Below are 22,855 nucleotides of genomic sequence, written 5' to 3'. Positions count from 1 at the left end.
GTGGCGATCCCATAACTAGGACACAGGACTGAGCGACAGTGTTGGGAATCCCAACCTGGTAAAGCAAAAGCCGAGTGCGAGTCTCCACACAGGTCCCAAGTAATGAGATGTTGAAGACCTGAGAAAGCCCTTAGGCAACATTACACTCGAGACCATTATACTCTCGGCCATGTCAATTGGAAAAAAGCGCGTTGGTGGGGTGCAATTCATCTTGATAGTCAACCTCCTCCGCTTCCTGGGGAACGATCAAAACAGTATTCTCATCCATATACCGCGTGCATGCAGTAACTTCCACTCGAAAGAATGCATCGAAACCTTGAGTAAGCGACACGCCAACAAACGGGTCATTCCATACTGGCCACACAAAATAAGATACCCCAGCGATTGCTCAAGGAAGATTTACCCTCGACTTTCCAGCCTAATGCTCGAGAAAGAGAGTTCAGCATGGCATGGATCTGCACTTCCCAGGGTTTTCGAATGGCAAAACACAAGGCATTACCATAAGAGGAACCAGAAGAGAAGCGGACTTTATGATTGACCCGGAGAATGTTCCCGTAGCCCAGCTGATTTTCTGCAGAGTCATTCAGAATTGGAACATATAAAGGCTATACCAATGACTTCACCACTTCCTACAAACCAACACTCCATTGCCTCTGCGGACGGATATGGCAACGTATGATGTCAAAATCAGATATGTTTTGTCAGTCTGATACCAACGAGGTGGAGATTCAACATTATGCCTTGGACCAAAGCTGTAGAACAGCGAGCCGGTATGCTTATAAGCAAGTAGTAGCTCCACAGTCACACGGTATCGGAAATGTTTGTTTCTTCAGACGTTGCCGATCATCAACCGTACAGTAACCCTTCTGACACATAACGACATTCCTCACCATAACCACTCGCGTATCCCTTTAATATGGAGACTCTTTCGGAGAGGCTTCCTGTGTACCTCCACTGGGCACCACTGTTCATCCTCGCTCTAATATTCATCAACTACATAATAGGAGTTATCAAAGCCATTAAATCCCCTCTCTCACGGATCCCCGGGCCATGGTATGCACCTCTCACAACATTACATCTTAACTATGCATTCGCAAGAGGAACGATATGGAAAGCCGTCGAGAAGTCCCACACACAATACGGCCCTATCTTCCGCCTGGGACCGCGACAGGTGTGGATTTCAGATAAAGAAGCCATCAAGGCCATTCTTATGACAGTTGATCTGCCGAAAGTCACCATGTATGCAGAAATATCGAGAGATCGGACAAGTCCTGGATTATTTGGGGAGATGTAAGCGTCCTGCTCCTTTTTCCTTCCTCGGGATGGATAACAATTACGGATGAGACGGTTTGATCGAAGTCTCGTACTGATCTACTACAAAGTCGACCAGATCCACATAAGCGACTCAAGAAGTTTCTGTCGCCAGCATTCACGATTGCGTATGTTGACGGTCTCGAATTTTTGTTCTCAAAATGTGTGGGTGACCTGATCAATCGATATGTGGATCTGCTGTCATGCCCCTCGCCAAAGGGCGAGAAAGCGCCGGTAGTTACGGACCTGATGGAAGATTTGCATAGTCTTGCCCTTGACATGTAAGTATTATGATGCAAATAACCAACTCGAGAGAAAGCTTCGCAGTAACATTACGCAACCTCAGAATGGGAGAATGCTCCTTTGGCAACGGATTCGGCCAGACGAACAAAAACAGGAAACTGGAACTTGAATTTGATGAGAACATATGGCGAACAATTCCAACAGCCATCTTCAAAGGGATGACTCGGCGATACCAGGTAATCGATGAATTTTCTTAGTTGAAGGGAGGAGTGAGCGACCTGCTAACGCAGAATCAGTTTGTTTACATTAAGCGCCTTCTAAGGAGACTCGGCCTGAACATCGAATTTGACTGGCCACGAGAGATGATTGCTGTACTTACATTCCTAAATCCTCTGATATGATAATCAATTTAGCTGACACCGGCACAGGCCATCTCCGCAGTCGCAGGTCATCGAAAAGCAACCCCCAAAAGTGTCCGTCCCGACCTTCTGCAACACCTTCTCGAGAATGGCGAAAGACCAGACAGCGGAGTCAAAATGGGAACTAGGGAAGTTGTCGACCAGATGGCTGAGATTCTACTAGCCGGGTCCGAAACAACGTCTGGAACTATCGCCTGCTTTTTTCTGGAAATACTACGGAACCCAGAAACAAAAGATAAGCTGATGAAGAGCCTACCGATCCTTCAACCAAGTGATCCGATTATCCCCAGCAAGACTGTCCGAACGTCTCCTGAATATGAGTACCTCGAAGCATGCATCAAAGAGGTGCTTCGACTACACCCGATAGCGTCTGAGATGGGTCGTCGGACTGGAAAGACGCCGATTGAGCTGATGGGTTACCATCTCCCTGCTCACACGATTGTGTCTGCATCTTATCGCCAGCTTCACCGAGATCCGAAATACTGGGATGAGCCCCTGCGCTTTTGGCCTGAACGATGGCTAGATCCTCGGCCTTCTGATGTACCTGCACCTGAGTAAGTCTATATTATTATCACCGAGTGATGCCAAGTGCTGATTTTCTTTACTCAGCATGCAAGCTTACTATCCATTTTCCGCTGGAAAGCACTCATGCATTGGAAAGAAGTACGTCTCGAATCCATCCTTCCTCTCTATCTTGGGCACCTCTTCTGAATTCTTTTTCTTCGTCTTTCCCTTCAAGGTAAACGGTAACTAATTTGTTTGTAACAACACAGCTTCGCCATGGCAGAAATCAGAATGTTAACCGCCAATATCTTTTCACGATTTGACCTGGCCGAGGTTCCCGGACAGAATATCGATTACAGACAGTATATCACCATGCAGTTTGAAAAAGGATCGTGGAAGGCTTTCTTGACGCCAAGATACCAACAGTCTCATCCAGCGTCGGCCACTACAGCTTGATTGAATATCGCCTTATAGATGCAGTGCAGACTAAAAAGCTATTTATAATGGTTGTATCGGAGAGACACAGGAGATTTTGAAGAATCGGTGTACTGAGACCAGTTGGCACCTATTGCAATATATATGCCCCTTTCTTGTTTCATATTATATCTAACATGCTGTCTTGGTTTCCGTCTTCTCCGCCATGATAATGTGTCAACAATTCTATAAGCCCGGAAAATGAAGCACGTCCTAAAAAGTGTGTCCGCGATATCGAAACCAGCAGACTGGGTCATTTTGGTCAACACAGGTTTCGGACCCACTTGCATGTAAGTGCCTGCCACGACTACACAAATACGCCACTAACTCTGGCCTCTATATCATGAATTATATGTAGACAGATTGAGAATGAAATATTACAGGTATTGATTGATCGATTCGGTGATTCCGTTTTCAGTCTGACTGGGTGTCTGAAGGTGGTGTCAGATAACTATACAAACTCTGAAGGCCAGGTATATATTGTAACTTCAGTATTTCGTACTATGGAATATTATTGTTCGATCTCCAGTAGCGTGGGACATGCATAGACTCCAAAATCTTGCAGACATTTCCATTTGCATTTGGTGAGACAGTACAGGAAAGAGATTTGTATAAAGACTATATTGTTTAATTTTTATTATACGTCTCCTCTAATACTGAATATACATTCGACCATCCCTCTTCTCAATATGTTTTACTAATTAGAGTAACCACAGGATTTGAATGACTGTTATGATAACCAATAAATATGAACAGGGCACTCAACCATTGGATGTTTCTGTAGTGCTAGTCAGGATGATCACTACTACGCCATTCCGGCTGCATTACGGGCATTAAGGGACAGATAGGAGTGGAGAAAGTAAGCCACCAAGAAAAACTTGTAGAATCAAAGATTCAAAATTTTATTAATACCAGGTTCGACATGGAACCGAAACTAGACGAGATGATAACTAAATCCATAATGTAAATGGATAGATAGTCGGTGCCATAACCACGCGCTTAAAGAAGCGTTCCCAGAGCAATGCAGGGGAGGCCGACACCGATGAGGTCACCCTCCTGCAATACATCAGTATGAGGGATCAAGAAGGGGTCAGGTGGTTTATTGCTTACAGTGTCGCTGCCGCTGCCCTGGCAGCAGGCGGCAGTCTGCTCGCACTGGTCGTTGAGCAAGTTTTGCAGGCCGACAAGGTCAAGGGCTATAGATGTCAGAGGCAGCTCTTATCCTATAGCGAGATACATACCCTGGAGGTCAAGCGGGGAGCAGTCGTCGGCCAGGCCAATACCCTGGGAGCCGGATCCGGAGCCAATGAGGCCGCTCAAGAGGCCAGACAGGAGACCGCTGTCGATGTCGGTGGAGTCACCGGCATAAGTGGCCTTGTTGCAGCAGGAGAGCTGGTTGCCGCTACCGCAGGAGTCGGCTCCCTGAGAGACAGTCATGCCGGCAGGGGCAGGGATGTGGTTGACAGCGCGGCCGCGGACGGAGGGCTGAGCCACAACCACAGTGGCAAGAGCAAGAGCAGCAGCAGCAGTGAACTTCATTGTGACGGTGGAATGGTGACTCAAAGAGTGCTAGAAGATCGATCGAAAGATAGAAGTAGCTTGGTGATTGAGCGAATGGCTGATGATGATGAGGATGAGAAGAACGAGGGTTGAACAGGACTATTTATGCCTTTGTATTGCCAGATCGTACCTGACCCCGTCTGAGGTTGAACATGGCTAGTTTCGCTAGATGTCGTCGCATTCGTGGCAGGCTTACTGTTTGCGTTAATAGTAGAGTTGCATCCAGAAGGTCAGATCAGGCACAAGAGAGGCCCTTCGTAAGATTCTGAACGCTGGCGTTGCATTTCCAACCCTCCAACTGGGTCCTCGATGGAGCCTATCTCACGATCTAGTGTGGAGGGCATACAGAGGTTACACAAGCCGTGTGGTGACAGCCATCCCTTGCTTGGCGCTCCCGGCAGGCTTTTTAGCCAGCGTCGCATCCCGCATTCTTAGCCGTCGTCTGGGAGCCTTAGCCGGGAACGCCTTTCCCGGTTCCTGGCGCTTGTTGAGGGTCAATTCATCCGTCTTCGGTGCCGACCGGCTTCGTTGCTCATTTTCTTCCTCGGGCTCACCGATTCAACACCGATAGACAAAGGTGACAGCTACATCAGTTGTTTTCAGATGTCTGGGAACGTAATGTGTCCCCCAGAAGGTCTGAATTTCGGCATGACTGCAGCATTCTGCCAGGCGGTACGTAGACTTCGGCGTGATCATTGTGTCCACTTCGCCAATGTATAGTAGGGCAGGGGTGCGAATCCTCGGATGATACAGATTTCTATACATGGGATGGCCGAGCGTAAAACCACTGTATGCGACGACAAACTTGAGCGGTGGGTGAGGGGTCTGCCAATGTAAGCCAAAGAATCGGTCAAGTTACACAAATACTATACCCACACTGACGCCAAAAATAAGGCCGCGATCTCGCTCCTCCAGTAAGGATGCGATAATCATCGCCAGGGTAGCACCGGTCGAAAACCCAATTATACCAGCAACCGGATTAAGGTGTTCCAGCTGCTTTAGCACACGCTTCACACTTTGTTCCAGGCCCGAGATTCGCTGGCAGTCAAAAATCCCATACCCCCAAACCTTGGACTCCATATTTGGGCCGTTCACGTCGAAAGGTGCTTCACTGTAATGGAGCTTGATATGTGGTAGTGATCGGTTGCTCTGAGACCCAGCTGAGTTGAGGGCCTCTTGGAGGAAGTGCGTTTTGTGGTGGAACATATCAATCGATTGACCATGACCTACAGACGGGTCAGTGCCGGTACACAGCCTGAACTACTTGGTTCTGACCATGAAGCATTAAAACGTTGGCCTGTTCACCAGTATTCGAGATATCTCTGCTATCTGCATAGTTACGTAAGTAGCCTAGCGGCGACAGCTGAATTCCTGTCATTTCCAAGATGATCGGGTTTCGACTTTCTCAAGCAAGCAAGTGTCTACAAAGCCTAGATCACACTGCCATTAGTAGAAGGCAATGTGCAAAGTTGCGTAGGAACTACGTCGAGGTGACGGAGAGCGGTTAAGTTGACCGAAAGTTGTTCATCATTGCACCTCATTGGCACAAGTTCGACATCCTAGTTGTTGGTGCATTCCATATGTTTCAGTTGAATGCGGATTGAGATACGGCGGCGTACAAGTAACTATTATTCGCCTATTGAAGCCTCGTGTTAGGGTCCTGAGGCGTTTCTGTGCATCTCTCCACATCATGACACATGCAATTCGACTTTAACAGGTGCCATAGCGGGATAGAAACTATAGTCCTCAAGGAGCAAGTCTCGTCAATCAAATACCCATACTACTTCGTAGATGCCCGAAAAATAAGGCTTAGAGGATCGAAGCAGTGGCACGGCACGCAACCGGTACTTTCTGGAATGCAGCTGTGCATCTGAGCAGACAGTCCAACCTAGGAGTCATGTGATAAGCCACAGCATGAATCCCCTCTTATCAGAAGACCAGTGCCGATAGGTATGCCGAAGAGGCGAGAGTAGACGCTTTGGCGAAGTGGAAATGAGGAGAAGAAGCGAAGGAGATGGAAGCTCGAAAGGGTTCTGTTACTGCCTCAGGCACTAGGGCGGTGAAGGGCGGTCGGGACCCTTCTTTGGGAATCCCCGCAACTTTGCCAGCTCAACGACGTCAGCCTCTCCCAGTCTCATCCTCGCCATCATGAAGCTCGTTTATCTAGGGGTAAGGAAATGGCGGAAGCTCCCTGTTCATCATTCTTGCTGTCTGACCCCGATCATCTTGACAGATTCTCCAAAATGCTCAAGCTCCCGCCGTGGAGCTCTGCGCCGAGCGCGACCTCAGCAGCTACTCGCGCTTCACCAAAGGCAGCGTCAGTGAGTTCATGACGATGTTCAGTAAGACCGTCGCCGAACGGACGAAACAAGGACAGAGACAGGACATTCAAGAGCAAGGCAAGTTGGCGTCCTTCGGTGTCATCTTTCCATCGCCTCTGCGGCAGCCCCTGACCGCCGGTCGCCTACAGATTTCACATTCCACGTCTACGCGCGAACCCAAGGCATCGCCGGAGTGATCATCAGCGACAATGAGTATCCGTCCCTGGCTGCTCACCAGATCCTTTCGAAGATGCTCGACGAGTTCCTCTCCCTGAATCCCAACGCCGCCTCCTCCCGTGATCCGGTGCCCTTCCCCTCCCTCAAGACCTACATCCAGGCGTACCAGGACCCACACCAGGTGGATAGCATCCTCAAGATTCAGAAGGAGCTGGACGAGACTAAGATCGTTCTTCACAAAACCATCGAGAGCGTACGTGCTGCGCGGGAACGTATGGGTAGAATGATGCTAACCCCGACCAGGTCCTCGAGCGCGGTGAGAAGATCGACGATCTCGTGTCCAAGTCGGAGGGACTTAGTGCCCAGTCGAAGATGTTCTACACCTCTGCGAAGAAGCAAAATTCGTGCTGTGTGATCATGTGAGCAGCGCGTGGATACCAACGCCGGTAACACCCAGTCGAGATCCATCCTCGACGCGACCCTCAAGATAGAGGAATTGGTGTGGGCCTGAAGATCATTTTTCTGTGAATTATTTGGAAGCGTTCTGTTGCTACAGGCATTCGTTTATGGTTTCTTTGACCACGCTGGATTTGCAGGCACATGCGGGACAGGTTTGATTTACGGTAGACGAACAAATAAGCCCGAGAGCAATAAAGTGGCTTTATGACTAGAGAGGGTGTGGCCGGGCATCATCCATGGAGTGTAGGGGGGAAGAAAGTAGACCCGAAACCACCAACTATCCAGCTATGCAGTCACTGGATAGTGAGTGCGATGTACTGTGGCCTCGTTCCAGCAGTGGATCCGTAGAGGGGCACATCTGCGATGCTTATCTATGCTCGGGATCCGGCACGGTGATTGGCCCAACCAGGCAGTGTGATGCCTAAGTATAAATATTAGACTTATTTATTGCAAATCATGGGGAGATATTAGCTCATCCTCGGGCCCTAGTCTGCCAGTGCATCAACTTGTGCACTGTAGAGTCCCCGGGCTGGCTGCGGCACCACGCGACCACCCCTAAGCACCCAATCGCGCCCTAACCCAGATACAAGGACTTGCCAGCTGGATGAGTGTCCCTGTCGGACTGTTTCACCTCTTCTCTAACATGCTGTCGAGAAGCCTACGTGTGCCAGGTACCATCCAGTGAACCCTGCAAATCGGCCGATCATGCGGAGTGCGGCCACTCGGTCAGGTACGTTTGTCGTTTAGGGCTTCCCAAGGCCACGTCCCCTCCACTCCAAGCAGCAGCACAACGAACAGCATCATTGGAGGTGGATCGCCAACTCACCTGTCCTGGCAATGCCTTCTAGAACACGCTCCACCTCAACCCAAAAAAGCCTCAGTTTCCATTAGGTACAGGAAGTGCCGGCTTGGGTAAGGCGGTGCCTATCGCCAAATCACCGAGGGTACCCGGGTCCCGGCCCGGTCGATGCCATTGGCCCTTGCCGCCGAATATCGTCCCCTCGATTCGGCAGCCTGTTTTGTGTGGGAGATTAGTAGTAACAAGTATTGATTCACGGTGTGTTGGGCAACCTGGTGATGCGGGCGGTCATGACTCTATCTCGTTTCTTATAAGCCCTGAACCCGGGGTTGTCCACTCCTTTTGTCGGTCCCTCATTGTACTCTCTACTCTTTCACTCCTTTTTACCCCGGTTCAGCGTTGCTTTCAGCGGTGCATCCCATCTATCTAGGTCAGTGGCTCCCCGCCATTCCCCCCATCTATACTCGCTTTGTATACTAACCACCCCTCAGTATACCACTCCTCTCACGTCGTTCCCTTGCTTCGACTTTCCTTTGTGTCATCTGCATAAAAGTGCTCCGTGTTCAACACCACCACTACATCTGATTCCCCAATCAGAGCGAGGAGTGGCTCGCTGCTCGTCAGCATGGATTTCGACTTCCCTGTTCATCAGTCCCTACCTTTTGCGGGGCATCGCAGCCGGTTGGGTGACTTCCTCACGGCGGATGTGATGGTTGCTGCAGGTTCGGCAGCCTTGGTCACTCCTGCTGTCATGATCCTAGACAGGTAGGAGCCTCCTCTCCTGCTCACCTACCTGACAGTAGTACTAACCATCATCCAGACTGGTCGTCGAGAAGTCATCACACAACCAACCTATGCTCCCTGCCTTCCGCCGACACCTCTGGCTCTCCATCACACAGCCTGCCACCTTCCTGACCTCTCGACCCAGTCTGCTGGTCTGGTCTCTCTACACGGCCACCTTTGCGGCCGCCAATGCCACGGAGACCATCCTGGACCAAGTCTACCCTCACGTCGACCACGCCATGGCAGGGGTGGCTACCTTCATGAGCACCTTTGTCGTCAATTCGTCTGTGGGCATCTGGAAGGACGTCAAGTTCGCCCAACTGTTCGGCCACAGCAACGCCACCCCTCCCACTCCTGCTCCCACGACCACGACCTCTGCTGCTCCGTCTCAAAGCAAGATCCTCCGCTCCGTCAGCCGCACCATCCCCTTTGCCACCTACTCGGCCTTCCTGGTGCGCGATGCTCTCACCATCTTCGGCTCCTTCAGTCTCCCCGCCATGGTCTCGGCCTCCATCCCGGACTCTATTGCCTCCAGCGAATACCTGAAGATCCTGTTCGCACAGCTGGCCATCCCGGCCTCCATTCAGCTAGTCAGCACACCGATTCACCTACTCGGTCTTGATCTCTACAATCGGCCCATGCAACTCTCGGCCTCGGACCGATTGAGTCGGGTGAGCAGGGACTGGATCGGGGCGTCCCTGACGCGTATGTGTCGGATTATTCCCGCGTTCGGGATCGGCGGGTTTGCTAATACCGAAGGCCGGGCGTTCCTGCACCAGCAATTGCGGCGATGTGAGGACTGATTTTCTGCCATGGCCAATCAGGATGTCAGAAGTCCATTATGATTCTGAATGACTCAAAAAATCAACTCCGTTGCCTGCGATAACCGCACCGAGAAAATGGGGCCCATCCCCGCCAGGTGGTCGGCGGTCAAATGTTGAGTTTCCCGATCGGGATACCCATCCGCCCATCGGAAAAAGGGTGACTTTTCCGTACCCTAGCCCTAGCACATTCCTTTTCTAGCCACCGCCAATCACCGCCCTGCCGTACCCGGCCCGGTGTGGCATCCGGAACGCTGACTTGGCATCTCTCGACTCTCATCTTCTTGCTGCTGGCAGCAAACACACAAACCCGGTCACTAGTTATCTACTATCTATCGACCGGATTCCCGCTTCATAGCCTGATCTGACAGAAGACTTTCTACTTGTTCGACCTTGACTAGTACGAACTTCTGCCCCAAATATCGGACTTCATGTAAATATCGGACTTTAAGATGGGGCATTCGGTCAACTTTCCGAAACCGGATGAGGGGGGAGGGGGGTAATGACGCAGTGCTGTGTCGATCTAGGCGCGCTGCCCATCCCACTTGGGGCGGATCATGGATACGCTCCGTGTTTCACCGCCGGACTGGACGCTTCGGCGTTTCCTCTTAGAGTTGATGTGTGTGTGTGTGTGTGTGTGTGTGTGTGTGTGTGTGTGTGCATGTGAATATTTATCATGTCTCTCGGTGTATATAGGCTTCAATGCTAGAGAGAGCATTACACTATCCCTTTGATCTAAGTAAGACTACGAGTAGAGTGATATCGATTCAAGCAGACACTCTTTACAATTAACAGAAACCCAATCTAGGCAGTTAGTTGGTATGTAGTACTTGGTAAAACAAGAATGCTAAAACGTCACTCCGATCCTTCTATTCTTATACCTCCCAGACACAAATACATACTTACTGAAAAAGTAAGATAGCGAATACCTCGGCCCTCGTCAAGTATGCCGACTTGGGCTATGCCTACTAGTTCGATTTTGGACATGGTGTGAGTGTTCGTTTGTGGCTGAGCATAACACACTGACACAAATAACATTAGGTTATTAGTAATAAGCATACCGTAATAAGCAAAGTTATGCTGTGCACAACAACTATGCAAAGTGACTATGTAAGCAATGAAGAACAGTAAACCTCACGTGGTTGTCAAGTAAATAATAACTAGTTGATGCACGTCCACGTTGGCAGTTGGCGTCATATAACCCTGTTATGATTTCGCGTTAATGCTCTGTAATACTGTAAGGAGTTGCTTTCTGGGAATAAGCTTTTTTTCTTTTTTTTTTCGGTTACTTGTTTGTTGGGGGATTACAGGTAAGTGGGGGTGATGTGGCCACTGTGCTTTGTGTTATGGGTGAGACAAAGATTGAGGTGGTAAGTTAGTAGTTGACTTTGTTGTCTGTGTCGGAGGATAAGTTGGGTACTAGATTGGCAGAGAACTTGGTAGTTTCTGGTTTGGTAAGTTCCTGGGATTGGATTGTTCATTTTTTGTTAGAAATCAGCTTTGGTGGATAACAACATATTCTATTGATGGGGACACACTCAGCTTGTGTTGTTAGCTAAGCTAGTCGTGGAAGACGCTAACTACGGACCGAGCCAGTAATTAGGTTAGACTACTAAGGGGACGGTGTCTGGATTAATGAGCATGTCTCAACCTTCACCATAGGCTGAGATATTCAGGCTTATCGGAGAGAGAGAGCATTAGTTGGCCCAGGAAGTTGCCAGGTCAGAAGTCGGGTGTGGCCTAGTCATGTCCGTGTAGGCAATGGTGTTGATGATAAGTAGTGGGCTGTACCCCCATCTTGTTGTGTCAAATGTGTTGGGTCGATATTGGTAGAAGACTTGACAAGGTAAGTAAGCGTGTAATTTGAGCATCTGTATTGGTAGGGTGTCAGCTGGCTGAGGAGTCAGTCCATTGGCTCACATCGAGTGCGCGGACCACCCTGATTGTGACGGTGCAGAAGACCTGCATGTATCCCACACCAACCATGCCGCTAGGTTATAGTCTTCGACAACAATTTTGAGGCTTTGCACCCTCATCTCTTGGACTCGTCTGACAGCGGTATGCACGTGGTGCTCTGATAAAAGTTGGTGAAGTGCTGACCACCGGTTATATACTTACTATGAGTGGTCAAGTTATACTCTTTCATGAGTCGCAGTGCTAGGACGCTGCTTAAGTGGCAGCAAGATGCCAAGTGATGAGGGGTCATCCACTTGCAGGGATGTGCACGAGTAATGCAAGCTGACCTGTCTGCTCCCTCATCATGGCGTCGTACTAGTGCACCGACCGTGTCGTCGCCTACTCTCACCCCGCTTGATTAATATAAAGCAGACGGGCCAGGATGAACTAATGCCTGCCTATATCAGTACCCCATTCGCAACTTCAGCGCTTGCGAGCCACATCGACTTAACCATGGTGTCCTCGACGCTGACTGCCGCTCTAGTGGGCGTGTTTTCTCATCTTACGTATTTCCGGCGAGGCGAGCATCAACTCTACGGAACCACCTATACGCAGGTTTTCTGTATCCTGTACGCCACTTCGGTCGCTTACCTGCATGTCTCACGGGGAACCGCATGGCGAGAGGCCCTGGTCACCGTCTCCCTGCATGCAGCATCCTACCTTCTTGGCACCTTCAGTAGTCTACTGCTCTATCGTCTGGTGTTTCACCCATTGGGATCGTTCCCAGGTCCATGGCTCGCCCGCGTTTCAGATCTGTGGCTCGTTTCGCAGATGAAGAACCACAATAAACATGTCAAGCTGGTTGAACTGCACGAGAAGTACGGGCCTTACGTCCGTATTGGACCCTCAACTCTATCCGTTATCGATCCCAAGGCTGTCGACATCATTCATGGCCCAGCTTCGCGCTGCTTGAAGAGCGACTGGTACGACCACTCATACCCCAGCAAGTCATTACAGACAAGTCGAGACCCGGCCGAGCACCAGCAGCGCCGGAGAATATGGAGTACTGCGTTCGGCAGCAAGCAGCTGCGCGGTTATGAGCATCGCGTGCGCAAGTACCGTCAGCAGCTCGTGGATCGATTAATGGAAAGGGAGGGTCAGCCAGTGAATGTGACCAAGTGGTTCGACCTATACACCTATGACGTGATGGGAGACCTGGCATTCGGGGAAGGGTTTGGTTGTCTCGAGCAAGGCGAGTACCATTGGGCCACACAAATCATGATGGAGACAGCGGACCTTTTTGGCAGCTACTTGCCCATGTGGCTCCTTCGTATGGTCTTGGAGGTTCCTGGACTGAAGAGGGCTTTTTATAAGTTCCTGGATTATAGTGAGATGAAGTTGGTGGAGAGAATAAGGGTGAGCTGCCATCGTACTTGCGTCGCTATCACCGACCTGACCAAACAGAATGAGCCAGATGTTCCCGACGTCAGCGCAGCGCTTATAGCACCCTTCAAAGGCAAGGAGCCCGGGAAGGAGGACCAAAAGTGGCTAGGAGGAGATTCACGGCTGATTATTGTTGCTGGAAGGTGAGTGCTCCTGTGGAGGTAGTCACAGATGCCGGTCTCACGCGGATAGTGACACCACTGCCTCGACTCTTGTTGCTTTGTTCTATGAGCTCGCCCACCGTCCCGACGAGGTCGAGAAGCTTCGTGCCGAATTGGCGCCATTTGTAAACAAGGATGGAGGCCTTGGAGACTTTTACGACAGCGAGATTGGTCACTTGGGACACCTCAACGGTGCCATCAACGAAGCCTTGCGTCTATATCCGGCGGTTCCGTCGGGAGTACCACGGATAATGCCTCCTGGGGGCATTACTGTGAACGGAGTGTCCATTCCAGGCAACTCCATAGTCATCAATCCAATCCTTGCGATGGGACGGTGTAAGTCAACCCCGGTGAGGGGCGGAGCGGCAAAAAACCCCAGTAGACTAACGACGGACCAGCGGAATTGAGCTATAAAAAGCCACTAGAGTTTATCCCTGAGCGGTGGTACCAGCAGCCCGAGCTGATCAACGATCAATCAGCTTTTGTTCCATTCAATATCGGTATGTGTTCTGCCTAGATTCGAGGCAATCAGACTCTGCATTGGCTGACGGTGGATGTATGCATTCAGGTACTTACAACTGCATTGGCAAGCCATTGGCACTTCAAAATCTGCGGGCAACGGTAGCACATCTGGTCACTACTTTTGATGTGAAGTTCGCGCCAGGAAATGCGGAGAAAGATTTGACCAGACGGTCGAGGGATTGCTTTGTCTTGTACCATGGCGAACTGGACTTGATTTTCACACGGCGAAAGTAGATAGTCGGGGAACGGTGGTGAGCGACCGCCGTTGATGGGATTGTCGATCGCACGGGGGGAATTATTACGTCGGTGGGTGTTGGGCAGAAGGATCAAGGGTGTTTCAGCTCCACCCATGTTTCAGAATGCGATGGCAATACGGCAGAGACGAGGCAGTCAGCAAGAAGCCAAAGTACGTAACTAGTGAAGTTAAGAACAAAATGAATTATCTTTGGATGATCGCGTCAGCGAGGTGGTCGAGCTTGCTGCCTGGCTGTGCTGTCACTCAATTACTTACTTTAAGCAGATGGTGGGCACTCCTCCGACTTGCGCATGATGCGCCTCCAATGAGGCAAGGGCAATAGTTGCCAGGCACCGATCCGCTCATTCAAGCTTTCGGGAACGGCGGAACCGCGTTGGCCAGTAGACCCGTCGAGACCAGGTGAGGAGCCCACCAGGTAAGCAGAACAATGACTGGTAGCGAAGACTAGGCACAATCATGAGGATGAAAGGATATATCCGGTACACCAGATAGTGTGTGTGAAGTATGAAGTGCGGAGTAGAAGAGTAAAAGTATGCTGCCTGGTTGCGAGAAGAGAGAAGCGAGAAGAGAGAAGCGAGAAGAGAGTCACGACGCGGGTGCTTTCATTCTTTCCCTCTCTCGTGATCGGCGTATCGGCGTATCTGTCCAACAATGCGAATCTTACCGACCACATCCTGGCACTCACCACCCAATTCCTTAGTCATTGGTGGTTTTTGGTGTTTTGGGTGGTTTTGGTGGTTTTGGTCTTTCATCATCAGACCCACTCTTGTCCCATCAGCTGCCAATCATATACTCTCCAGACACACCCGCAGCCAATGGGGCTACTCTGCCAGGCTTTTGGGAGGATGCTGCTGGCGTAATTCCAGGAAGCCCTGTACCTTTTTAGTTACCATACAGGCATACACAACATACACAATACTGGCACTGGCAGTGGCCGCGTGGGCAACCAGCAAACCAACCCAGTCAGCAGCAGCAGTAATCATCCAACCAGCTGAACCACTTGACCCAATTATAAATAAACAGTGGAGCCAAAACCGGCTTGAATTTTTCATCGCTGCGGGCTTATCAGCATTCTTATTCCGAACTCCTCCATCCCAGCGTGTCTCATCCATCCCTCCTGTTTCTCTTCTTCTTCTTCTCTTCTCCTCTTCTCTTCTGCCGACCGTCTATTTACACTCTCAACATTATCTCCTTGCTCTCTTCCCCGTCCGATTCCCCGCCTCCAAACAAAGTGATGCGTTAACTCGGATCCGCTTATCCGCTTCATACACAACATTACAACACATACACTCTTCACAACTCCATACATCAAATACATCCACATCCGCAGCTAGCATCCAGCACAGACCACGACAATTTGCGATCGTTGAACGCCACCATCTATTATATTCGTTAACAAACATCGAAATTATATCGATATCTGTCTAAAGTCTGTGTATATACCACACAAGTCGCTTCATCATGACCAAGCTCAGTGATTCGGCCATCATCGTCATTGTTATCGTCGTGTGTCTCGCCCTCGTCTCACTGGGCGCCGCACTCACGAAACAATTCTGGCCCGAGGCCCCCCAACAACGCTACAACTATCCCGCCGAGCAACAGTCCTACATGCGGACTATCCGCCTGAAGAATCTGGGTATCTTTCAACGCGAGTCGATGAGTATGCCCGGGAAGATGCCCGCCGCGGCAGCGAGGGATGTAGAGTCAGGCTGTACGTTTACCCGTCAACCCTTGCAATCGGAAGATTCGATTATCTTAGATGTGAGACTAACGAATCGCTCGTTGCACAGACTCCGAAAATGAATCGTCGCATTATTAGTCGCATCCCTATCTTCCTTATTTCTCCGACGTTTTCTATTGTTATCCTTACACTCCTTATCGCGCCCATCCTCGACTCGTTGCCTACTTTCTACCTCTCCCTAAAAGCGAATTCCCCCCCAGCAAGCAAGCATCGCGATAACCCACTGCATGTACGATTGACGATTACGCATTACCACCTTGATTCTGACTTATTGATTGATGGACCGGACCTGACCTGACTGTTGTGTCTTTGCGCCATGGTGCGGTGTTGAATGGCGTTGTATTATATCCTGGTCTTTTTCCTTTCTGGTATATAGGATGCTTTTCAGTTGTTTGTTTGATTTGTGATTATTTACCTAACTTCTTGTTCATTCCTTGAGCTGATTGTTCCGGATGATGGATTGGAGATACATACCACTTACACATATATACTCCTATACGGTCAACAACATGGCTTTTAACAACATACTTCCATTCTGAAGCTAGTTCTCACTACTCATCAAGCGCATACCTAGCAATCTATCCCCCCCGACTACTCCACACCCTCTCCAATCTCCTCTCCATCTCCACCCCCGGCCAATAATAACAGTCCCTTCTCATCTCCCTCACAAACACCCTCAACCTCTCCCTCTCTCCCTCATCATCAAACCACTCCGCACACAGCACCACCGCAAACGACGCAATCACCATCCCAGCATGCGACTGCCGATTCGACACCGCCACTCCACAAATCTCCCACACAGCCTCCTTGACCTCCTTCTCCATCTCCACCATCATCAAACTCCTCCCAACCTTTACCCCCAACAACAAAGGATTATACATCGCCAACAGGATACGAATAAACCCCAAACTCTGCGCCGCCACCATATGACATCCATCCAAATACCACCTATATGGGAATCCCCCACCATCACCACCATCATCGGAATAAACCGCCTCAAAAGACCCCGGACACATCCTCACCCACTCATCCTTCCTCTCTACCAACCCCTTATAAGCACTCACACTCCTCGCCGCCCTCTCATCAAAACAAAAGTGAATCACATGCGCAGCTAATACCAACAACGCATTCACCCACTCATGATCCCCCGACGTAGCCCGCGGAGCAGGATACAAATCCAATATATCCAGCGGAATACGGAAAGGCCGCTGCTGCGTAAACGCCATATGGAATTCCTGGCGCACGCCTACCCAGAACGCGCTCTGCCGCAAACCCCAAGAAGTAGAACGATCACCCGTAAGACTAAGCGTCGGCCGGGCCTGCGCTTCAAGAAACACTTGCAAGCCACGGATAGCGGTGGTGGTGGGATGGGGATGGAAGGGCGCTATACCATACATCTTATGAGTAAACACCCTTCCTTCATTCTATCAGAGTGAGATGATACATACTATCCAGTTCCTCATAAAACCTCAACGTCACCACCGCGGCAAGGAGATTCTCATCCAGAATAGCATTCGGCTCGGTGCTCACGGAGCGGAGATGCGCGATGCATCGGTTATGGTAGTGCAGGGTGGAGGGTTCATCAATAGTCAGGCCGTGAGGGAGGCCGTATCGACGGGTGATTTGTAGTTGTTGGTCCTGTGAAAGAGTGCTGAAGTGGCGGGCTGAGGTGGAGATGACGGCGTCGAGGAGAGGTGGGCTGGTTCGTGCGCGTTGGGGGACAATGGTGGTGAAGCTTTGGGAGGGGTCGCCGATATCGAACTGTTTTTATGTCAAATGAGTTGAGGTGGAGTGTGTGGATGGGAATGGGGTTGGGGTTGGGGATATGTACCCATTTACCTAGGGTTTCGGAGAAGTAGCGCAGTAGACAGGCTTCTTCTAGGGTGAGGTGGGCTTGTGGAGCTTGGATAGATGGAGTCGTAGCCTCACGCAAAGCTTTCTGGGGTGATGTAGTCCATGGGACAAGTGTTGGTGTAGGGCTGGTAATGGGCTGTGGTGTGGATGCTGATGGGTGTGAAGGCTCATGCTGGTATAGAGCTGCCACGGCGGGTGTCTCGTCGACATACTCGAGCGATACATCTGCGTACTTGGTCTCAGTATACTTCCGAAATTGCAGGGTATCAACACACCTGATGTGGTTGGACTGCGCTGCTTTGGTGCTCCCGTGGCATGCTCGTATTCAGCGCTCGTGCTGTTGAGGAATCTCAGCTTGGGCCGCGAGCGAATGCATTTTCGTCCAGAGGTTCGACATCTGGTGCATGCTGGGCGGTTGTCGTCACCTGGTAGTGGCTGTTTTAGCTGTGTGTTTGTACTTGGTGGGGGAGGGTCTGAATTTACATTTCAAATGATGTCCTGTAGTACATGATCAAGATATATATTTACAAGCGTCGGTGGTAGAGAAAGTCATTGGGATAGAACATACTTCGGCAATGCTGGCTACTACGAGTCAGTTCACTAACATTCAAAAATGATATAAAAGGTAGACATACCATGGATCGCGCCTTGTAGGCATCAGTATCAGGAGTGGTGGAGTGTATGAGGGCAAGTCGAACAAAGAATAGACATCCTGTCGAAACGGGAGGGATTCGCCGAGGGTTACCCCATCGGTCAGCAGTTCCACCCCGCATGGGCTGCTTGCTTTCTATGCGGGGTTCAACACCATGCTTCTTACCGACTTTGAGCTTCATTCCTCTTTCCTGTTGTGAGATAATCCAGGGAGACTTCAATTGCCGGGATTTTCTACACGACTGTTAGACTTCGCTCTAGACGATCCTGGAATTGCGGGGTAGAGACCCTCTTCCGTAGATCGGTTCAAACTGCTGCATACTGTATGGCTCTTGAAGCCTTCGTATAGCGAAAGGGAGGCTGTACAACTGGACAGTTACATTTCCTGCTGGATAGAGGATATTGCCACATACAAGGCTCTCTAAAAATCCGCAATAATATTGCCGTGGCTGTGGAGCGTCTCCTACAGCAAGGGGGCCAATGACCGCAAGATGGGAGCAAGCATGACCCACCTACAGTACAAGTATGTTCATACCCGAGATCACATCTAGCTAGAGTCCAGTTTGCTCAGGGGGATTCCAGAACTACGAAGTCTTGCAGAGGTGCTCTAGGGTCGGCTCGCTGCGACGCATCGCCAACTGGTTGCTGCATGCCACCGCTTTGGCGCCATCTCGCCGGCACTAACCGTTATGAGGTGTGTTCGGCGAGCGCTTCCATTTCGATCGTTGCAGTATACTACTACATCACTGCAGCATCAGTAGCCAGCATTCATAGCTAGAAGGATATATAAGCTGGCTCAATCATGCCGTCATTGGAGATGACTTGATTATATTGTAGTGCAATTCACGATTGTTATTGTTATTGAAGATGTACATCCCCTTAATCCTCCTTCTACTCGCCCTTCTCGTCATCTACTACTTCATCCTCCCCATCATCAATTACTTCAGCGACCTTAAAGGCTTTCGCAAATACCCCAACCTTACATTATGGTCCGGAATATCAGACTTACCTCTCGTTTATTATTCGCATAAAGGCATCCGCTACAAGCGACTCCTAGAAGCACACAAAACCCACCCCGTCGTCCGCATCGGACCCAACTATCTCTCCTATGCAGACCCAGAGGCCATCAAAGATATCTACGGCCACGGGACAACCTGCACAAAAGACAACTTTTACTCCACCCTCGCTGGGTCACATTTCCACCTCGCTGATGTCGTCGACAAGGGCGAACATGCACGAAAGCGGAAGGTTCTATCGAGCGCATACGCGCTCAAGAACCTGGAAGCCTGGGAGTACAAGATTGCCGACATGACGCACCGTCTGATCAAAGCGTTTGATGCACGATGCACGGATCCATTACCAAATGACCATCGTCCACTCGAGAAAGACCTAACAATTGACTATCGCATGTGGACCAACCTGTTCACCATAGCTGCTATCGCTAACATCGGTCTAAGCGAGGACATCAAATTCCTCGACCAGGGGAATGATCTAATCAAATCAGAGTCCATGGACGGCAAGACAAAGCGGGTACACTTCCGAGACTGTCTCTTCGCCACAGGTTCAGCTACAGCTACTCTAGTCTGGTGCTACGACTGGTACAAGACCCTGGTGCGAGCAAGCAAAATCCTGTCTCCGACATATAACCAGAAATGGAAACTCAACAAAGACTGGGACGGCATCGTCTATAACCGTGCCACGACACGATGGAAGCGTTACCAGAATGGTGAACAGCTCGATGATTTCTTCTCTGCGCTAATGGAAGATAAATCTAATGTCCCTCACAATTTGGAATGGGGAGGGATCGTCGCAGAAATCAGTATCATGATGAATGCCGGGTCTGATACAACTGGGATCTCGCTGAGCAATGTTATGCTTCTTCTCCTGAATAACCCAGGTTGTCTGGAGAAATTGCGGCAAGAGGTTGACGGTGTCATAGACGACGACGAGATCGTCGCACCCTACGACAAAGTCAAGCATCTCCCCTACCTTCGAGCCTGTTTGGACGAAAGTCTCAGACTGTTTCCGCCTGTGTCGTTTGCGCTTCCGCGACGTACTCCTCCTGAGGGTACCATGATTCTATCGGACCACATCGCGGGTAACACCTCGGTCGGGATGTCGGCATACGTGGTCCATCGCAATGAGTCCATCTTTCCGGATCCTGAGGCCTTTCGTCCGGAGAGGTGGCTTGGAGAGAAGGGGAAGGAGTTACAGCCGTATTTTATCCCGTTCAGTACTGGTGCTAGGGGATGTATTGGTCGCAATATTAGCTACCTTGAGCAGACTATATTGGTTGCTTCGCTAGTGCATCGCTTCGAATTTGCTTTGCCGTATCCGGGTTGGGAGCCGGAGAGGCATGAGACGACCAATCTTGGTTCGGGGCCGATGCCGATGAAGATTTGGAGGAGGGAGGTAACTGCGTGAACTGGCTTGACTTGACTGTTCTTGTCAGTTATATGATCAAAATAGTGCGGTCAACTAAACTCTTATCCACAAGAGGACGTGGCGGATAGAATATATCTCAATCAACTGCGAATATTAGGTAGAGGTGAGATGTTTTGCACTTCTACCATGCAAATAATCAGAGATGATAATTAAATAAATCCGTATGCTAAAGGCTTCGGGAGCTATGATGGGCAATCTCCCGTCAATGACGAATACAATTGCTCCGATGTATCTGAGAGCAGTAGGTTCAGCCAGTAGCGTATAGAACGATTTATGAGCAGATGAAGCTGGGATCACAAAAGAGGGCTGCCAGCCATCCTCAAGTATACGTATTATAGATTGCCACCAATATCCCATAATGCTGATATTATGGATGGAAAGCCCTGGCGATGACTATAACTAGTCCTCAAATCCAGATCGTGCAAGGATCGTCAATGGGTATCTGTCCAAGAAACAGCCTCCATCATATATGAAATGTCCCGTAGGAATATGAGAGGTAAACACGAATGGTTCTACTGCCACACATTAGTCTCCCATGCTCTAGGATATAGTTCAAATAACCGTTCTATGTACAATCTGGGTGGGCAAACCTACAGGTCTTGAGTTGGATTATGAAAAGACTACACAAAGACATTTTTACGCTTCCTACATGTAATTTTATTTAGTTGCAAGGACATTCGGTGTGTATTTATATTAATATGATACAAACAGATTGCAGCCATATGACTGGTGCCACAGCTCTAGTTTAAACGGAGCCTGGCACGGAGCTGAAGAATGATGAAGGACTATGTAAACATGAAGCCAGCTAAGACAAACCATCAGCCCCATATATTGTTAAATCATTCTCTACCAGCCGATAACTCAAGGTGTTAGCGTCGTACCAGGATATGTGTCTAATCGGATAATTCATCGTCATCTTTGCCGCGCTGTTTTCCCTTTTCATTACTGGTGGTTGCAAGCGTAATGAGTCTAAGCCGGTTGAACTTGCCGTTGATAATTGATAGTTTTTATTAGAGACAGGCTCCACTGGCGACTGCGTAATCAATGCCTTGAGATGATCACATCCCAGAACTCGGGGAACACACTTTCCTTTCGATGCCTGTCTTCCGCACCTCTCCAGAACAGCACTGTTTATCCAGTTCACAACAACATTCCAGTCTTGTTCCTTCTTTACCAGCAGTTCCCAGACTGGCAGGTACTTATCAGGATAAACGTCAGCCACCGCCATAGGCAATGCGCCCCACTCCATAGCCAATTGACAAATGACTTCATCCTTTTCCTCGGCAGATAGAATCCACAAGTCCCAACCCTTATCATAGTGGTCTCCAATATCATCACTACGAAGCTCAATTTCGCGAGAAAACCTTCTCTTCAACTTTATCGCTTCTTCCTCCAAGGTAGCTGCTAGCATAATTGCCAGACGATAGTAATCAGCAGAGCGATTGGAGACCTCGTCGAATAAACTAGCTTTACAAGCCTCTGAGAACATGTCCATTTGGCGAAGATCTATCATGAAGTCTTCGAACCAAGCTGGGATGGTATCAGCGGGGATCTAAGAGGTAGACACAGCATTTGCATTATAATTCTCCGGTTGACACTTAGATAAACCATTGCAAGGGTCGGGTTTAGTTCTATGCCGTCGTGCGTGTTCCATTCTCTTCTTCATAGCTTCATGTTTGGCTCGCCTGGCATCCTGAGCTTTCTTGGCTGCCTTTTGGCGAATTGCTTTGGGCCATTTATTTGCGGCTTCGGAAGGCATTGTTTTTGTAGTGAGTTATGTTCTTGCGTGGGTTGAGGAGGATGTTTCTGTAGTTGCGTAAATGAATCAGGTATGGTAGAGGTCGGTGGCAAAAGGAGAGGGGGAGACCTGGTGTTCAGGAGACGAAGAGGGGAGGGAAAAGAAGAAGGAAATAGGAGGTATATATAGGCGGGACAACTTCGAGGCTTCCCTTCGTTTTTCTCACTAAGATGATCAGTATACCCTGACTAGGCAATGCTTGCGGCTCTCACTTGAC

The 22,855-nt window shown here is 49.7% G+C and overlaps 11 protein-coding genes across 11 annotated transcripts; 7 read left to right on the top strand and 4 right to left on the bottom strand.

Annotated features, from left to right (window-relative positions):
- Window positions 1-916: 916 nt before the first annotated feature.
- Window positions 917-2,933, top strand: BO83DRAFT_315632 (cytochrome P450; the record flags this gene model as incomplete). Its single annotated transcript, XM_025527633.1, has 7 exons — window positions 917-1,290; window positions 1,383-1,592; window positions 1,658-1,790; window positions 1,851-1,925; window positions 1,983-2,527; window positions 2,583-2,636; window positions 2,747-2,933. 7 exons carry the CDS (start codon window positions 917-919, stop codon window positions 2,931-2,933), a joined length of 1,578 nt encoding a protein of 525 aa, XP_025386994.1.
- Window positions 2,934-3,894: 961 nt separating this feature from the next.
- On the bottom strand, window positions 3,895-4,490 carry BO83DRAFT_418102 (fungal hydrophobin; the record flags this gene model as incomplete). Its single annotated transcript, XM_025534803.1, has 3 exons — window positions 3,895-4,007; window positions 4,062-4,147; window positions 4,193-4,490. 3 exons carry the CDS (start codon window positions 4,488-4,490, stop codon window positions 3,951-3,953), a joined length of 441 nt encoding a protein of 146 aa, XP_025386993.1. The 3' UTR covers window positions 3,895-3,950.
- Window positions 4,491-4,862: 372 nt separating this feature from the next.
- Window positions 4,863-6,010, bottom strand: BO83DRAFT_409065 (alpha/beta hydrolase; the record flags this gene model as incomplete). Its single annotated transcript, XM_025534102.1, has 4 exons — window positions 5,787-6,010; window positions 5,388-5,737; window positions 5,085-5,336; window positions 4,863-5,060 (listed from the first exon to the last, which is right to left on the bottom strand). The coding sequence occupies exons 1-4, from the start codon at window positions 5,887-5,889 to the stop codon at window positions 4,863-4,865; spliced, it is 903 nt and encodes a 300-aa protein (XP_025386992.1). The 5' UTR covers window positions 5,890-6,010.
- A 620-nt stretch (window positions 6,011-6,630) lies between these two features.
- On the top strand, window positions 6,631-7,681 carry BO83DRAFT_379391 (palmitoyltransferase YKT6). Its single transcript, XM_025531498.1, has 4 exons — window positions 6,631-6,680; window positions 6,745-6,910; window positions 6,982-7,262; window positions 7,313-7,681. Exons 1-4 carry the CDS (start codon window positions 6,660-6,662, stop codon window positions 7,430-7,432), a joined length of 588 nt encoding a protein of 195 aa, XP_025386991.1. The 5' UTR covers window positions 6,631-6,659; the 3' UTR covers window positions 7,433-7,681.
- Window positions 7,682-8,421: 740 nt separating this feature from the next.
- Window positions 8,422-9,917, top strand: BO83DRAFT_57912 (uncharacterized protein). The gene is made up of 3 exons (XM_025537448.1): window positions 8,422-8,697; window positions 8,759-9,032; window positions 9,088-9,917. Exons 2-3 carry the CDS (start codon window positions 8,893-8,895, stop codon window positions 9,851-9,853), a joined length of 906 nt encoding a protein of 301 aa, XP_025386990.1. The 5' UTR covers window positions 8,422-8,697; window positions 8,759-8,892; the 3' UTR covers window positions 9,854-9,917.
- Window positions 9,918-12,208: 2,291 nt separating this feature from the next.
- Window positions 12,209-13,875, top strand: BO83DRAFT_379386 (cytochrome P450). The gene is made up of 3 exons (XM_025531497.1): window positions 12,209-13,183; window positions 13,232-13,353; window positions 13,403-13,875. The coding sequence occupies exons 1-3, from the start codon at window positions 12,281-12,283 to the stop codon at window positions 13,776-13,778; spliced, it is 1,401 nt and encodes a 466-aa protein (XP_025386989.1). The 5' UTR covers window positions 12,209-12,280; the 3' UTR covers window positions 13,779-13,875.
- A 1,735-nt stretch (window positions 13,876-15,610) lies between these two features.
- Window positions 15,611-15,968, top strand: BO83DRAFT_428158 (uncharacterized protein; the record flags this gene model as incomplete). Its single annotated transcript, XM_025535395.1, has 2 exons — window positions 15,611-15,860; window positions 15,940-15,968. 2 exons carry the CDS (start codon window positions 15,611-15,613, stop codon window positions 15,966-15,968), a joined length of 279 nt encoding a protein of 92 aa, XP_025386988.1.
- A 500-nt stretch (window positions 15,969-16,468) lies between these two features.
- BO83DRAFT_315289 (Zn(II)2Cys6 transcription factor) lies at window positions 16,469-18,402 on the bottom strand (the record flags this gene model as incomplete). Its single annotated transcript, XM_025527616.1, has 6 exons — window positions 16,469-17,274; window positions 17,339-17,651; window positions 17,722-17,969; window positions 18,020-18,169; window positions 18,313-18,326; window positions 18,380-18,402. 6 exons carry the CDS (start codon window positions 18,400-18,402, stop codon window positions 16,469-16,471), a joined length of 1,554 nt encoding a protein of 517 aa, XP_025386987.1.
- A 193-nt stretch (window positions 18,403-18,595) lies between these two features.
- On the top strand, window positions 18,596-19,215 carry BO83DRAFT_379383 (uncharacterized protein; the record flags this gene model as incomplete). The annotated part of the gene is made up of 2 exons (XM_025531496.1): window positions 18,596-18,918; window positions 18,978-19,215. Coding segments are annotated over exons 1-2 (212 nt in total), but the record flags the coding sequence as incomplete, so codon positions are not given.
- Window positions 19,216-19,262: 47 nt separating this feature from the next.
- BO83DRAFT_447392 (cytochrome P450) lies at window positions 19,263-20,819 on the top strand (the record flags this gene model as incomplete). The annotated part of the gene is made up of 1 exon (XM_025536644.1): window positions 19,263-20,819. The coding sequence occupies one exon, from the start codon at window positions 19,263-19,265 to the stop codon at window positions 20,817-20,819; it is 1,557 nt and encodes a 518-aa protein (XP_025386985.1).
- Window positions 20,820-21,733: 914 nt separating this feature from the next.
- BO83DRAFT_399788 (uncharacterized protein) lies at window positions 21,734-22,599 on the bottom strand (the record flags this gene model as incomplete). Its single annotated transcript, XM_025533350.1, has 3 exons — window positions 21,734-21,823; window positions 21,859-22,370; window positions 22,437-22,599. The coding sequence occupies 3 exons, from the start codon at window positions 22,597-22,599 to the stop codon at window positions 21,734-21,736; spliced, it is 765 nt and encodes a 254-aa protein (XP_025386984.1).
- Between the last annotated feature and the right edge of the window lie 256 nt (window positions 22,600-22,855).

The sequence above is a fragment of the Aspergillus eucalypticola genome, assembly GCF_003184535.1.
Source record: "Aspergillus eucalypticola CBS 122712 chromosome Unknown BO83scaffold_16, whole genome shotgun sequence".
Lineage (NCBI taxonomy): Eukaryota > Fungi > Ascomycota > Eurotiomycetes > Eurotiales > Aspergillaceae > Aspergillus > Aspergillus eucalypticola.
The sequence above is the reverse complement of the archived record's forward strand: the minus strand, read 5'-3'. Positions and strand labels throughout refer to the sequence as shown.